General features: G+C 47.3%; 1 protein-coding gene across 1 annotated transcript in view; it reads right to left on the bottom strand.

Moving 5' to 3' along the window:
* The window catches only part of Entpd7 (ectonucleoside triphosphate diphosphohydrolase 7), a 40,171-nt gene that overhangs the window by 4,603 nt on the left and 21,224 nt on the right, over positions 1-14,344 (bottom strand). Inside the window, exons 6-10 of the mRNA XM_021151868.1 lie at positions 14,010-14,113; positions 9,864-9,920; positions 8,914-9,047; positions 4,862-5,028; positions 1,048-1,372 (exon numbers count right to left, since the gene is read on the bottom strand). Coding sequence (XP_021007527.1) covers positions 1,048-1,372; positions 4,862-5,028; positions 8,914-9,047; positions 9,864-9,920; positions 14,010-14,113 — 787 coding nt within the window. The remainder of the gene's footprint in view (positions 1-1,047; positions 1,373-4,861; positions 5,029-8,913; positions 9,048-9,863; positions 9,921-14,009; positions 14,114-14,344) is intronic.

The following is a 14,344-nucleotide window of genomic DNA, read 5'->3' as shown; positions in this document are numbered from 1 at the left end:
GCCCTCCAACTGTGAGGCAGAAAAAACATTTCTTCTCTTTAAAGTTGAACCTTGCAAGTATTTTGTTACGGTTATCTTTTTCTAGTTGACCAACAAAACCAGGTGGTGGTGACACAAGCCTTTCATCCCAGCACTTGAGAGGCAGAGATAAGGAGGCCAGCCCAGTCTTATGTAGCAAATTCCCAGGCTAGCCAGGGCAACACAGTGAGACTCTCTCAAAAACAATAACAAAAAATAAAATGAGAATACCAACCATTTTGATTAACAGCCTCTAAACTGCAGCAGAGGTACCGAGTGCTGGTCAAACCTGTAGCTGTGCAGGTGACAAGAGATGCGAGTCTGTAGGACGCTCAGGTTCTACTTATGTGCAAAGTGAATTTCTGGTCTTTCACTTAAATATCTCTACCATCATGGGGTTTACAACACCTTCTACCAATGACCCCATACCATTCTGGCCTCTTTTAAAATTATCTCTGGGGGCAGTAAGTGTGTGTCACATGTGTGGGAGTGCCCAAGGAGACCAGAAAATGGCACCATGGCCCTGTGGATGTTTACAGGAGTTTGTTGTAAGCTACCTCACATAGACCCTGGGAAGCGAGCTCTTGTCCTCTGGAAGGACATTGCTCAGTCACTTAGTCATGGCTCCAGCCCTGATTCTGGCCTCTTAATAGTTCTGACCAAGAGAAGAAAACCAGGCCTGTCTACCAAGCACACATTACAAGTCAGACACCTACAAAGGGGGAAATATACAAAATGGCACTTTTGATCCACAAATGTCATAGAAGTGAGAAGAAAAGCTAACAGGTCACCATTAGGACATTTTTATACCTTGGTATAATACATCCACGGTAACCTAAGCATCAGGAGGCAGTTTAACAGAGACGGCCCCTTAACCTCAGAGTTCACTTTCTCCTCTATAAAATGAGGTTCATAGGCCCTTGTAAAGCCTCAGGTGAGATCATGCAAGCAAAGCCTGCCTGGCACAAAGGAGGACATCCAATAAATGCCAGGTGCCAGTATGAGTCATCTTGACTCTTAACGAGTTACCTGAGCAGCCTTGGCAAATGTGGGCCCATGGTAGCGGCCACCGATGCGCAGCACATCCTCAGTGCAGTAGAAGAACTCTGAGAAGCCGTAGAACTCGCTGTTGTTGAAGTCGATTGGGGACTGGTAAATACCGTTCAGTGAGGCCTGGCTGGTGTTGGAGCGGGCCAGCAGGGGGCTCAGCATTGTCCGACAACTGGTCCAGTCTCCCTTTCCTCGGAAGTGAAGGACCTGGCTGTTCCTCTTCACCATATCTGTGAGTCCCACGGGCAGGCAGGGGTCCAGAAAGGGATTGTCAGGACTCAGGCCTGTCTTCTGGCCCAGCAGTCTGTCACAACGACAAAGACAGACAGAAAGTGACACCGCTGAACCTGACCTGAGGACTACAGTCCACACCACAAATCCCTGATGTTTCACGACAGTCCCAGCAACGATGACTGAATAGAGCATAACTGTGCAGCAGCAGCATGTGCATAGCTCTGCCAGCACCTGGCCAATCCAGATGCCCGCAGCCAGCCATCTGAGCTCAGGGACCCAATGGGGTAGATGGAGGAGCAGAGGGGGATTGCAACCCCATAGGAAGAACAATGCTGGCTGGCTTGGATCACTCAGAGCTCCCAGGGACTAGACCACCAGCTAGGGAGTGTGCAGGGAAGGATCCATGGCTCCAGATACGTATAGGGTAGCAGACGATGGCCTTGTCGGACATCAGTGGGAGGGGAGGCCCTTGGTCTTGTGGAGGTTTAATGCCCCAGCCCCAGCGTAGGGGGATGCTGGAGCAGTGGGGAGGGAGTGCGTACTAGATGGGGGAGCACTCTCATAGAGGGAAAGGGGATGGGGGAAAGAGAGGATGAGATGGGGGAATTGTGGAGGGATAACTGGGATATCATTTAGGTGTAAACAAATGGAATGATTAATTAAAAAAAAATTTTTTAATTAGGTTTAGAAAAAAAAAGAGCTGTACCAGTGATGCCTTTCCCTCAACCCTATCGTGAACTTGTATTTCCCAGCGTTGGGTCAAACAGCTGGGAGTCCGCAGTTCTCCCCAAGGGCCTCCATTCCCACGCACCCCTGAAAGCTGCATGGAGCTCCTGGTTAACGCACAGCCGGCGGCTGGAGAGGTGGCTCAGTAGGTAGGGCACCAGACGCACAAGCGTGACTGTGTGAGTCTGAATCCCCGGAACACACGGACCAGCCACATCAGGTGGCATGAGACTGACTGTAGGCCCAGTGCCTGTCAGGGAGATGGGAAGGAAGCAGATGGAAAAGTCCCTGAAGCTAACGGGCGAGCGAGCATGATGTGCACAGCAGTGGGACTGTCGGAACACGGAACAGGGACGGAGTCAGGTGAAGAGACTTCCGAGCGCTCCTCAGAACACTCCAAGAAAACCAACCGGACGAGAGTCTTGTAACCCCCAGTTTCTTTAAAACACAGGCTTGTTCTTGGGATGTGTTTTTGTGTTCCTCCCAGGTGCACAGATAGGAGTGCACTTACTTGAAATTATCCGTTACTAGCGTTATTGCTAGCTTTATTCAATTGAATGTTTAAACGCCCCTTTAAATGCCTCTATGGAAAACTACGGTTTTGTCACATGGGTGTGTCTTCCTGATGGTACACAGTTTGAACTCATGACAGATTTACCCGTGACCTTTCTTAACCCTCGGAGGATAGCTGTCTGAGGCTCTGAATAAAGTCGGCTATGGCATGAGACTTGTCTGCCTCATTTATCGGCTCCAGGTCCCACTGCCTGTAGAGCGGTGACAAAAGAGAGACCCTGATCTCAAACAAGGGGAAGGTGATGAGGACTCACATCCAAGGCCACATGTCTGATGACTCACACATGCCTGCATTCACACGACATCCAAGGCCAGCCACGTACACACACACACACACACACACACACACACAAACGCACGCGCATATATATACACGTGCGCTCAAGGGGGAAGGGCTTTCTAAAGAAGGAACCATGGCCATGTCCCAGCGGTGACATCTGGCCCTGAGTGAGTGTTGAGTGGACAGAGCAGGCAGAGGACCACCTCCAGGGACTGAGACATGAGCCCCTCAGCCTCTAAGTGGGGGAGGGGCATCACACATCTATTACTCTAATCTATACTTGTCTAGTGATCTTATTACCAAGGAGATAAATATGCTGATCTGGCCAAGTATGGAAGTCCCATGGAGACCACTGACAATTGTAGTTGTCTGCTATCAGCTCCTGAGGAGGCAGCTGTGAACGAATGGACACATCACTAACCACAGAGAAACTCATGAAGAAGCAAGAACCAGCCAGGAAGATAGGTCTGTCTGGTAGATTGGCAGCTACAGGAGCCACACTTTGACCTAAATCCTAAAGTAGGCAACTTCAGAGCTTAGCCAGGAAGTACCACAGCATAGGAAATGATGCAGCCCAGCAAGGGAAGAGAGAGCACAAGACTGCAGGGGAGGGGAGCGCAGCGGCTCCTGAAACTGAGGTCACCGAGAGCCTGCAGAGCCAGGGCCCCCCCACAGGTGAGCCCCACAAAGCCAGGGTTCCCCACCATGTGCCCTGCAGAACCAGTAGGCCCACCGAGAGCCCACCAAGCCAGGGTTCTCCACCGTGAGCCCGCTGAGCCAGGGTTCTCCAGGCATCGCGGCAGCACCCCAGCTCAAGTCAGCTTGCCTAGGACTAACACAAACACTTCGATATTCGTGCAATCACCCACAACACCTGCACACACACCCCCTCCCCCGACTCTGCGACCTCTTGGTGATGGAGACTTAAATAATTAAAAAGACTGATGACACGGCATTTTCTTCAACATTTTCTACGTATGAGAGAGCTGCCACGGAGAAGTTATTGTACGTGGGATACACCCGTGCCTCTTTGGGTTACTGTTTCTTGCTAAATCTATGTATGTAGATAATTTTTTGGTAGAAAATAACCATTGTTTATGTATCTTCCTCAATGCACAATGACTAAAAAAAAAGATTTTAATCAAAACAACTAAGAACAATTACTTCGGGCTGGTGAGATGGCTCAGTGGGTAAGAGCACCTGACTGTTCTTCCAAAGGTCCAGAGTTCAAATCCCAGCAACCACATGGTGGCTCACAACTACCTGAAATGAGATCTGACGCCCTCTTCTGGTGTGTCTGAAGACAGCTACAGTGTACTTACATATAATATATAAATAAATCTTAAAAAAAAATTAAAAAAAAAAAAAGAACAATTACTTCATAGCTATTCATCATGGTCTCCAGGTAGTCAAATGAAAAAGTCAGTGAACTTGGAGCTTGGAGATCTTGGTGCTCAGATGTTCTTCAGGGTTCTTCCTCCTTTGGGAGAGCACCCAAGACCGGTTCCCAGGACCCACATGAGAAGGCTCCCAACCAACTGTAACTCCAGCTCCTGGGGACCCAGCACCCCCTTCTGATATCTGCAGGCACCTATACATTTCCAAACACACAACCTTTTTAAAGAAATCTGTGATCATGGCAATTCCGGATGAACAACTGGCTAGTCAAAACTCGAGACACGATTTTAAAGGCAATCTCGTTAACTTTACCTACTTGTTAAGTTTAATTGCAGACAAGCAAACCTTAACTCCCACACGAGAGGGCTTAACGGCTCTTCCTAGTGCACACATCTCGGGATGTCAGGCGTGGCCGTGGTATACAGCAAAGCCAGGCTTCTTGCTAAAGAGCAGAATATAGCCTTGCAGAGCAGGGGCTAACAGGGTCCCTGGAGATGCTGCTGGGAAGGAGGAAGCAGACCTAGCCATCATAGCTGCGTGCTACCGTTTCTTCCTAACGGCTGCAGCCTGGTGACACTGTACCTGTTTTTGTTAAGCGTTTCATTTAGCACGAGATCTTCATAGCGCTGCCGGGCAAAGTTGCCACCAAAGCCCAGGAAGGTGGTGACATAAACCCTGTACACGTGCTCCGTGTGCTGAGCGTCACAGCCCAGGTTGAACTCGGCCAGCAGGATCTTGGCAGCTTCTTCCTATAATGCAACATCCAGAGAAGAAGAAGAGAGTTTCAGCTCCTTTTTCAGAGGGCAGTGGCGTGGTGAACACAGTGGACTCTGCCTCTATGGCTCCTCTTTAAAACGGGCTCAGTAAAGTACTCTTGGAATCCTGGCACTAACCGCAGCTGAGGCAGGAGGATTGCAGATTCAAAGACCATTTGATGTAGGGAGCAAGGCCCTGTGTGTGTCTGTGAGGTCATTTCCCAAGAGGTTTAACTGAGGAGAGAGGACCCATGCTGAACGTGGGCAGTGCGGTTCCATGGGGTGTGGCCGTGCACTGAAGGAGGTCCCGAGTTCAATTCCCAGCAACCACGTGGTGGCTCACAACCTTCTGCAATGGGGTCCGATGCCCTCTTCTGGTGTGTCTGAAGACAGCAACAGTGTACCCACATACATTAAATAAATAAATAAATAAATAAATAAGAAAGACAGCAACAGTGTACCCACATACATTAAATAAATAAATAAATAAGACAGCAACAGTGTACCCACATACATTAAATAAATAAATAAATATTTTTAAAAATCAGATCATTGTGAGATCTATTTTATGACCTTGTCTAAAACTATTCAGGAAGCTTTACTAATTCCTGCGACAGGCCTGGGCAATGGGAAAATTCAGTTTTATTTTCAAAATAGGGGGGTGGGGGGGAGGTTGCTGTTTGGGTGTATTTCTGTATATTCATTCTTTTGTTTCACACAGGGTCTCACTGTGTAACCCTGGCTGGCTTGATACTCACTATGTAGACCAGGCTAGCCTCAAACTCAGAGAGATTCACCTGTCTCTGCCTCCCAAGTGCTGGGACTAAAGGCGTGCGCCCCCACCCGGGCCTTGAGTTTGGTTTTTAAGTTTAAATGCAGGGCTGCATTATGTCCCTGGGCTCGTGGTCCCATGCCACAGCGAAGCCCCTCTTTTGTTCTAATTATTCCTGTTCTTCCTCATACCTGATCCCACCCCTACCCCCTGCCAAGAGTGACCATCCCAATGCGCTTTGTGTGTCATTCTTTCAATGCGTATTATTGCAAAGTGGCAATAGCTATTTGAATTGTAGTATTTTAAATCTGTGAACATACTGCTGCGCCTAGCAACTCTACTCCTAGATGTACCCAAGACACCTAAAAACGTACGTATACACAAAAGCGTGTTCCTGAATAGTCACAGCACTGCTACCCACAACAGCCTAAAAGTGTGGGCGCAGCTCAACTGTGCATCCAGTGCTGAGTGAATAGATGGAACGCGGAACGGTCATTCAGCGCGAGGCTACTCAGCCACCAGAACCAGCGGTGCCCTGGTACAGAGTACAACGTCGATTGGCTGGCAAATGCTTTCCTGAGAGTCGGACGTAAAGGGCCTACTGCATGATCTCGTTATATGAAACATCCAGATAAGCAGACCCCCAGATGAGAGAAAGCAACAGGGAGATGGCATGGCAGGAGATAACTGCCGAGGAATATGGTTTTCCTTTTGGCAGTGTTGAAAAACGTTCTGGAATCCCGGGTGATGGTTGCGCATTCTTTGCTGTTTAACCAAGCACAGGCATCCATCTTTGCGTCGCTACACTGCTGTGTCTGCATCAGATTGGCTGCTTCCTGAATCTGCACACACAGGACATCTCTGATCTCACACCCCCCAGGCACGCGTCCACTTATTCCTTAATATCAGAACTATGTGTTCGGCTGTTGAATACATCCTAACAATATCAACTAGAAAGCCTCAGAATTACTCCAGTTTCCCCAACCTCCAACCCAGAACGGACGTCCATGACTGTAAACTTCACAGTCCCACCCATGGGAACTCAGACATAGCTGTTCCTTGGGCAGCTCACACTCATTGAGCACACGTGTGAGTCACGTGAATTCATGAAGTCTTAGGACTTCAGAGCTACAAGACCGAAGAGATGCTCTGACCCCGTCTCAAGACCACACTGTCCGCTCTGACCCACACAGCCGCCAATGTGGCCGGCCACAAAACTTACAGCTGGGAAGGACCGTCCGAGAGTTTGTCAGACTATGGAACAGAGGCTCGTGTGACTACCTTTCTTGAAACTTTGGACAAGTGACAGAAATAAAAAACAAGCCCCCCACAACACTCAAGACTCCTCCCAGTCCAATTTCACCCTCTCTCCCCAGAACCACCCCTGGAAATCCTACACTGGATCAGGCTACTGGGCACTCCTTGGACATCCCAGACTCTGCTGCTTTCTCTGTGCCCCTGTACACATTGTGACAGTGACAGATGGCTTTTGCTAGACTTCAACTCTGATCCTAGGCCCAGGTAAACAGATCACCTTCCATGAAGCCAGCATGGCTCCTTCTGAGGCCTTCACAAACGGAGCTGACCCTGCTGGTCCCTATCTCCTCACAGCCGTTATAGCAAGAGGGTCTCAACCAGGGGCCATGCTAAGCACCACAGTACACCCAGCCACACACCATCATTCAGCCCCAAATATCAACAGCACCGAGGGTGACAAACCACAAGGACTGCTGTGGTCTGCCTGACATCGACTGGTTGACTCCATAGACTTCTGGAGGCCATGGAGCTAGCATGTTCCATTTCTCCTGCGTATACATACGTACACACTTAAAAGGCATGCTTCCCTTTTCTCTCTAGGGTGAACCTTCCCCCTAACCTTCTTGGTTTGGAGATGCAATTCATTGGCACAGCACTTGCCTAGAATATGCAGGACCCTGGGATGAATCCACAGCGCCACAAAGCAAACAAACAAATAGATGTTAGCAGCAAAATATATTCTTTAAGGGGCCAGGGACTCCGGCAGTAAAGTACTTGTCACACACAGAATTAGAGCTTGAGTTTGATTCCAGTTCTCACATGAAAACCTAGGTGTGTAATGTCAACCTTGGGTCTCCACGATCACTCTTACCTACACAAGCACCCACACCGCAGACACAGAAACACTTACACAGACAGACAGGCAGACACACAGACACAGACGCACACATGCACACACACACACATAGAGCTGGGTGTGCCAGTACATGCCTATAATCCCCGTGTTGGGGAAGAGAGGACAGAAGGATTTCTGGGACTTGCTGACTAGCCAGTCTAGCACACAAGTTCCAAGTGTAGTGAGACAGTCTCAAACAGTACGGTTGCACTCAATTGGGAAAGACACCAGACGCTGTCCTCTAGCTTCCCACATACACCTGCACCCAGATGTGTGCACACCCCCCACCCCCCACAGACACGGAGGTAAATATTCTTAGAGCCGAGAGAAAGGAATAGTAGGGGAAAGGTTATGTATGAATGGCACCCGGGACTTATACACAGTATTAATTATAGTTGCTAAGATGTATCAAGCACTTACCACAAACTGGGCCACTTGCTAAGGCCTTCACACCCTGATGTCCTTACAACTTTACAAGACACACACTATTATGTCTTTCAAACAGTGAGGCTCAGGGAGGTAGCCTCTTGCTATAACGGCTGTGAGATAGGGACCAGCAGGGTCAGTCCCGTTTGTGAAGGCCTCAGAAGGAGCCATGCTGGCTTCATGGAAGGTGATCTGTTTATCTGGGCCTAGGATCAGAGTTAAAGTCTAGCAAAAGCCATCTGTCACTGTCACAGTGTGTACAGGGGCACAGAGAAAGCAGCAGAGTCTGGAATGTCCAAGGAGTGCCCAGTAGCCTGATACTCAGGATAATGCAGGCTAGTGCCAGGGTGGTGGCAGACACAGGCCTTTAATAAGACAAAGGCAGGCAGATTTCTATGAGTTCAAGGCCAGCCATGGCCATAAATTGAGATCCACCCCCCCCCCCAAAAAAAAACCCCAAACTTCAAATAGAGATCTTCCTTCACCAGTACCGGCATTCCTAACTGAACTTCCATACACGGCAAAGTACCTGTTTGGGAGGAAGGTCAGAGGCTGAGGTAGGAACTTCGTAGGCAATTTGGAGAGAGGCTCCTCCCATGTCCAGGATCCCCACTGTCCTCCTGCGGCCTGCTGCTGAGTCCACAGAGGTGTCCGAGTCTGACTCTGAAATCAATATATCATTGATATAGCAACAGGATTCAAATACCCAAAACCAAAACGAGAGAGAGAGAGAGAGAGAGAGAGAGAGAGTGAGAGAGAGAGTGCCAGGTCAGCAACATAGCCATCCTGTAAAAGCTCTGACTTTTTATTTGAAAGCAACTAAAATAAATTAATCTAATTACTAAGTGTAATTCTACAGTGAATAATTCTTGCAAATGACTTAGATCTAGTATTTCAACTATGCATCCCAGGGATAGGCAAGAACCAGCTCTGACAAGTTAGCTGTCCTCTCCCCAGGCGCCAATGGCATGCTCACTCCCGTCTTGTCACATACACATACAATAAATAATGCTTAAACAACAGCAGCAGCAATGAGAGATTTAAAAAAAATGTGTTCTGTGGAAAGAGAGCAGACACAAAAAACAGTAAACTATTCCACGTTTGGGACTGGCTGGCGAGTTCATCCATGTTCATCTTATCACCTACTCCACGTTTACAGATGTCTGAAGCTTTCCACAAAAGACGACGAAGAAGAAACCTCAAAGCAAGCGCTTACACACTACTGGCGGTTTCAAGCACTGACACAGTATTGACAATTTGAAGCACTTACACAATACTGATAGTCTGAAGCACTTACACACTACTGATTAAAGCACTTACTCACTACTGATAGTGTGAAGTGCTTACACACTACTGACAGTCTGAAGCGCTTACACATTACTGATTAAAGCTTACACACCACCGACAGTCTGAAGCGCTGACACACCACTGACAGTTTGGAGAGTCAACCCTTGAAGACCATCGTAAGGCAGAACTTACCATCTTCATGGTCAAATCTTCCCAGAACAAAGTTGATTCCGATCCACGCATAAACTCCTAAGGAAGAATGGAAATGGCCTCTCTATAATTTGCTGCTGATGGACCAGACTTAGACCCTCCCCAGGCTGCCCTTCTTATCCTTTTCCTGAGAAGATAAAAATAAAAGGAACCATAATATTCTACTCCATACTCGCCGTGCATGGACCTTAAATCTTGCTTTCTCTCTTCCCTGCCTCCCTCTCCCTCTGACACACTGTAGCCCGCCCCATCCCTAACAGTGCTGGGGCTCATGCATGCTAGCTACCTACATCTTTTATCATGTGATTTCCCCCCTTCTACAATTATTTGTAACTTCTAATAATTCTACAAAGAATAGGAAGTACTTGTAAAAAACAAAACAAAACAAAACAAAACAAAAAAAACAACTCTCCCCCAAAATGTTTAAAACTGCATAAGGGCCAGGCTTGTGGCACATGCCTTTAACCCCAGGACTCAGGAGGTAATGGCAGGTGGATTACTATGAATTTGAGGCCATCCTGGTCTATATGTATGTGTATGTGTATATGAATGTATGTGTCTATGTGTGTTTGTGTGGGTGTGTGTGTGTCTGTATCTGTGTTTGTATGTGTGCCTGTCTGTTTATGTGTGTGTGACTGTGTGTGTGTGTGTGTGTCTGTTTGTGTGTGTGTGTGTCTGTGTTTGTATATGTTTCTGTCTGTCTGTGTGTAATGTGTGTGTGTCTGTGTTTGGGTGTGTATCTGTGTTTGGATATGTGTCTGTCTGTTTATGTGTGTGTGTCTGTGTTTGTATGTGTTTCTGTCTGTGTTTATGTGTGTGTGTGTCTGTGTTTGGGTGTGTGTCATATTCCTCTATTGCTCTCTATCTTACTTTTTTGAGAATGTGTGTGTGTCTTTCTGAGTGTGTCTATGTTTGTATGTGTGTGTCTGTGTATCTGTGTGTGTCTGTGTCTGTGTGTATCTGTGTCTATGTCCATGTGTCGTCTTCCTCTGTTGTTCTCTTACTTTTTGGAGGCAAGGCCACTCCCTGAGCCTAGCACTCACTCACTCAGCAATACTGACTGGCCACCAAGCCCCGGCATATCTCATGTCTGCCTCTCCAGTGACATGTTTACAGGGGCATGCTCACATCTGGTTTTTATGTGAGCACTGGGGATCCAAACTTAGCTTCTTGTGCTTACATCACAGAAACTCTCCTGAGCCATCTTCCCAGACTGTTTCATTCTGTTGTCGGTCTCACTCGGTAGCCCAGGCTAGCCCGCAATTCACCCTCCATGTACCTTCAAACTCAGGCAATCCTCCTGACTCAGTCTCCAAGTGGAAGGATTAGAGCCATGAGCCAGCACAATGGGCCTCGCTGGCCTCTGTTTCATTCTGTCCCTCCCTATCAGGGCATTCCTGCCACAGACAAGATATAGGTGGGCAGGCACTAAAAGTGCTAAAGAGAAGGAATTCTTTTTGGCCGGAAGAGCTGTTCTAGATGCAGAAGCCATCACAGTACTGGCCTGGCAGGGGAGACAAACTGAAAACCGGCTTTTCTAAGCAGAGGAGCGTGAATGTGAAATCAAGAACCAGAAAGCATCAGGAGGGCCACGAGAGCACAGGGTACAGCTGTGAAAGGATCTCTCACCCCCAAAGCCCACATGCATGGATCTGACCCTATACTACACACTCAGGGCTGTTGGAACTGTTGTGGGACAGTTCGCCACCCAGCCCCAGACTGACCACTGGCTGATGTACACGGGACAAGTGCAAACTGCAATGTCAAAGCTTTGACTGAGAAACTAATAATTGAGAGTCAGTGAACCGTTCATCAGATAAAGATGCTTAAGACAAGTGTACTGCATAAAGACTGTGGTACAAAGCAGAAGAAAACATTGGAACCAGGGCTAGTGAGATGGCTCAGTGGGTAAAGACACTTGCAGCCAAGTCTGATGCACTGAGCTCAGTTCCTGGCCCCCTTGTTGTCAAAGGAGAGCAATGGCTGCTGAAGGCGGACCTTCACCCACAAGCCATGAGCACAGGCTCAAGAAATAAGAATAGAATAAAATGTTTAAAGAAACAGTAAAGACTGGGGAGATGGTCTCGTGATTAAAAGAGTGCTGGCTGCTCTTAATCTTAAAGTTGAATGTATGCCAGATGAGAGTAATTGCCTACTTAAAAAAACAAGAGCTCGTGTCTCTAGCTGCATAAGTAGCAGAAGATGGCCTAGTCAGCCATCACTGGGAAGAGAGGACCCTTGGTCTTGCAAACTTTATATGCCCCAGTACAGAGGAATACCAGGGCCAAGAAGTGGGAGTGGGTGGGTAGGGGAGCAGGGCAGGGGGAGGGTATAGGGGACTTTTGGGATAGCATTTGAAATGTAAATGAAGAAAGTATTTAACAAAAAAATTGAAAAAACAAAACAAACAAACAAACAAAACAAAAAACCTCGGGCTGGAGAGATGGCTTAGCGGTTAAGAGCGCCGACTGCTCTTCTGAAGGTCGTGAGTTAAAATCCCAGCAACCACATGAAGGCTCACAACCAATGATGAGATCTGATGCCCTCTTCTGGGGTGTCTGAAGACAGCCTCAGTGTACTTACATATAATAAATAAATAAATCTTTAAAAAAAACAAAACAGAAAAATGATGTTCTCCTGATATAGACCGAACCCATCATCCCATGATGTTTGTGGATATAATAAAACTTATTTAGCACACAAAGAGCGGGAAAATGTCACTGCACAAGGGAGTGAAAAGACACCAACTGGAATGAAAAGGATGGGAACATGGAATGAAAAGGTTTCGAGTGACCAAGATACATGAGAGGTATTGCCGGGACAGAAAACAAAACAAAACAAAACAAAACAAAAACAAAAACAAAAAACAAAAAAGCAGATATTGGCAAAGACATAGACCATTAAGAAGAAAGTGCAAATTTGAGGATTAAATTTTAAAAAACAAATTTCTTCTCTTTGGTGGTCTGCAACTAGAAGACATATAAAAACACCTCCTTTAAAAATGATTTTCTTTGATTGTGTGTTTTATTTGTGTAGTGTGTGTGTGTGTGTGTGTGTGTCTGTCTGTCTGTCAGTGTGTATGTAGACCAGACATCAAAATGGCATATCTTCCTCAATCAACCTCCACCTTATGTTTTGAAGGCAGGCTCCCTCACCAATTCAGCTCGGTTGGCTACTCGGCAAGCTCCGGTCACTCCCCTGTCTCTGCCTCCCCCGCTCTGGGATTACAGGTGTATGTTGCCACACCTGGCTTTTTATGTGAGTGCTGAGGGATCTAACACAGGTCCGCACGCTTGTGTGGCAAGTCCTTTACCAGCTGAGCCATCTCCCCAGGCCCAAGGTCACCTTCTTTCAAAAACTGGGACTAACTGGGCACAGTGGAGCATGCCTGTAATCTCAGAGAAGTAGCGGAGACAGGAGGATTGCCAGCCAGCAAGTTCTTGACCAGCAAGGGCTACACAGTGAGACCCTGTCTCAAAGACAGAAAAGAAGTGGTAGCAAATGATTACTTTGGGTGTGTCTGGGCCACATGAGAATATCAATACAGTGGTGTATTAAGGAAGAAAGAGAACTGCACAGTAATTGCAATAAAAGGAAAACCCAAAACAAAAGGACCTCAGCCTAATTACTCCTTGAGTTAAGGTCTCCCCACACCTTAATGTAATAACTTGTTTCACACTTAAATGTAAACTATCCATAACTCCTAGGGCTGTATGTTCCAAAAGTGCAACTAGCTAATCAAAGATCCATTTGGAATCATTAAATACTAAGCAGGGTGCTCAGTACTGTTAAATCCAGATATGTGTGCCCTCTAGATGCAGCCATGTGAAACAGATCACTCGTGCAGAATCTACAAAAAGACCATGCAAACTGGGCATGCCTTTACTCCCAGCACTTGGGAGGTGGAGGGAGGCGGATCTGAGTTTGAGGCCAGCCTGGTCTACAGAGTGAGTTCCAGGACAGCCAGGGCTATACAGAGAAACCCTGTCTCAAAAAACCAAAAACAAACAAACAAAAAGACCATGCAGCTGAATCAAGCCAATCCTTGCCGCGTACAGAAAAATCCCAAACACCTGCTGAGGAGCCCCAGCTCCGCCCCGCCCCACCCCGCCCAGCCCCGCTCAGTACCTTCCTGTTTCCCAGAGATCACTTCCGCCTGAGACTGTGAAAAGAGGAAGTCAAACTCCAATGGCAAATCTTTCACTAAATCTGCCAAGATAGCCAACTGTTGCCTGAGGAAGAGAACAAAAAAAATCCAAGTTAATTATTAACCATCTTTTCACCTGGCACCAAGGTGGCCCCTGAGGCAAAGGTAGAAAGAGTGCTTGAGCCCAGCAGCGGAGGGCTAGCCTCGGGAACATAGTGACTCCCCATCTCTTTTTTTTTTTTTTTTTTTTTTTAGATTTATTTATTTATTATATGTAAGTACACTGCAGCTGTCTTCAGACACTCCAGAAGAGGGC

The sequence above is a fragment of the Mus caroli genome, chromosome 19, assembly GCF_900094665.2.
Source record: "Mus caroli chromosome 19, CAROLI_EIJ_v1.1, whole genome shotgun sequence".
Lineage (NCBI taxonomy): Eukaryota > Metazoa > Chordata > Mammalia > Rodentia > Muridae > Mus > Mus caroli.
This window is presented reverse-complemented; position numbering and strand designations above follow the sequence as displayed.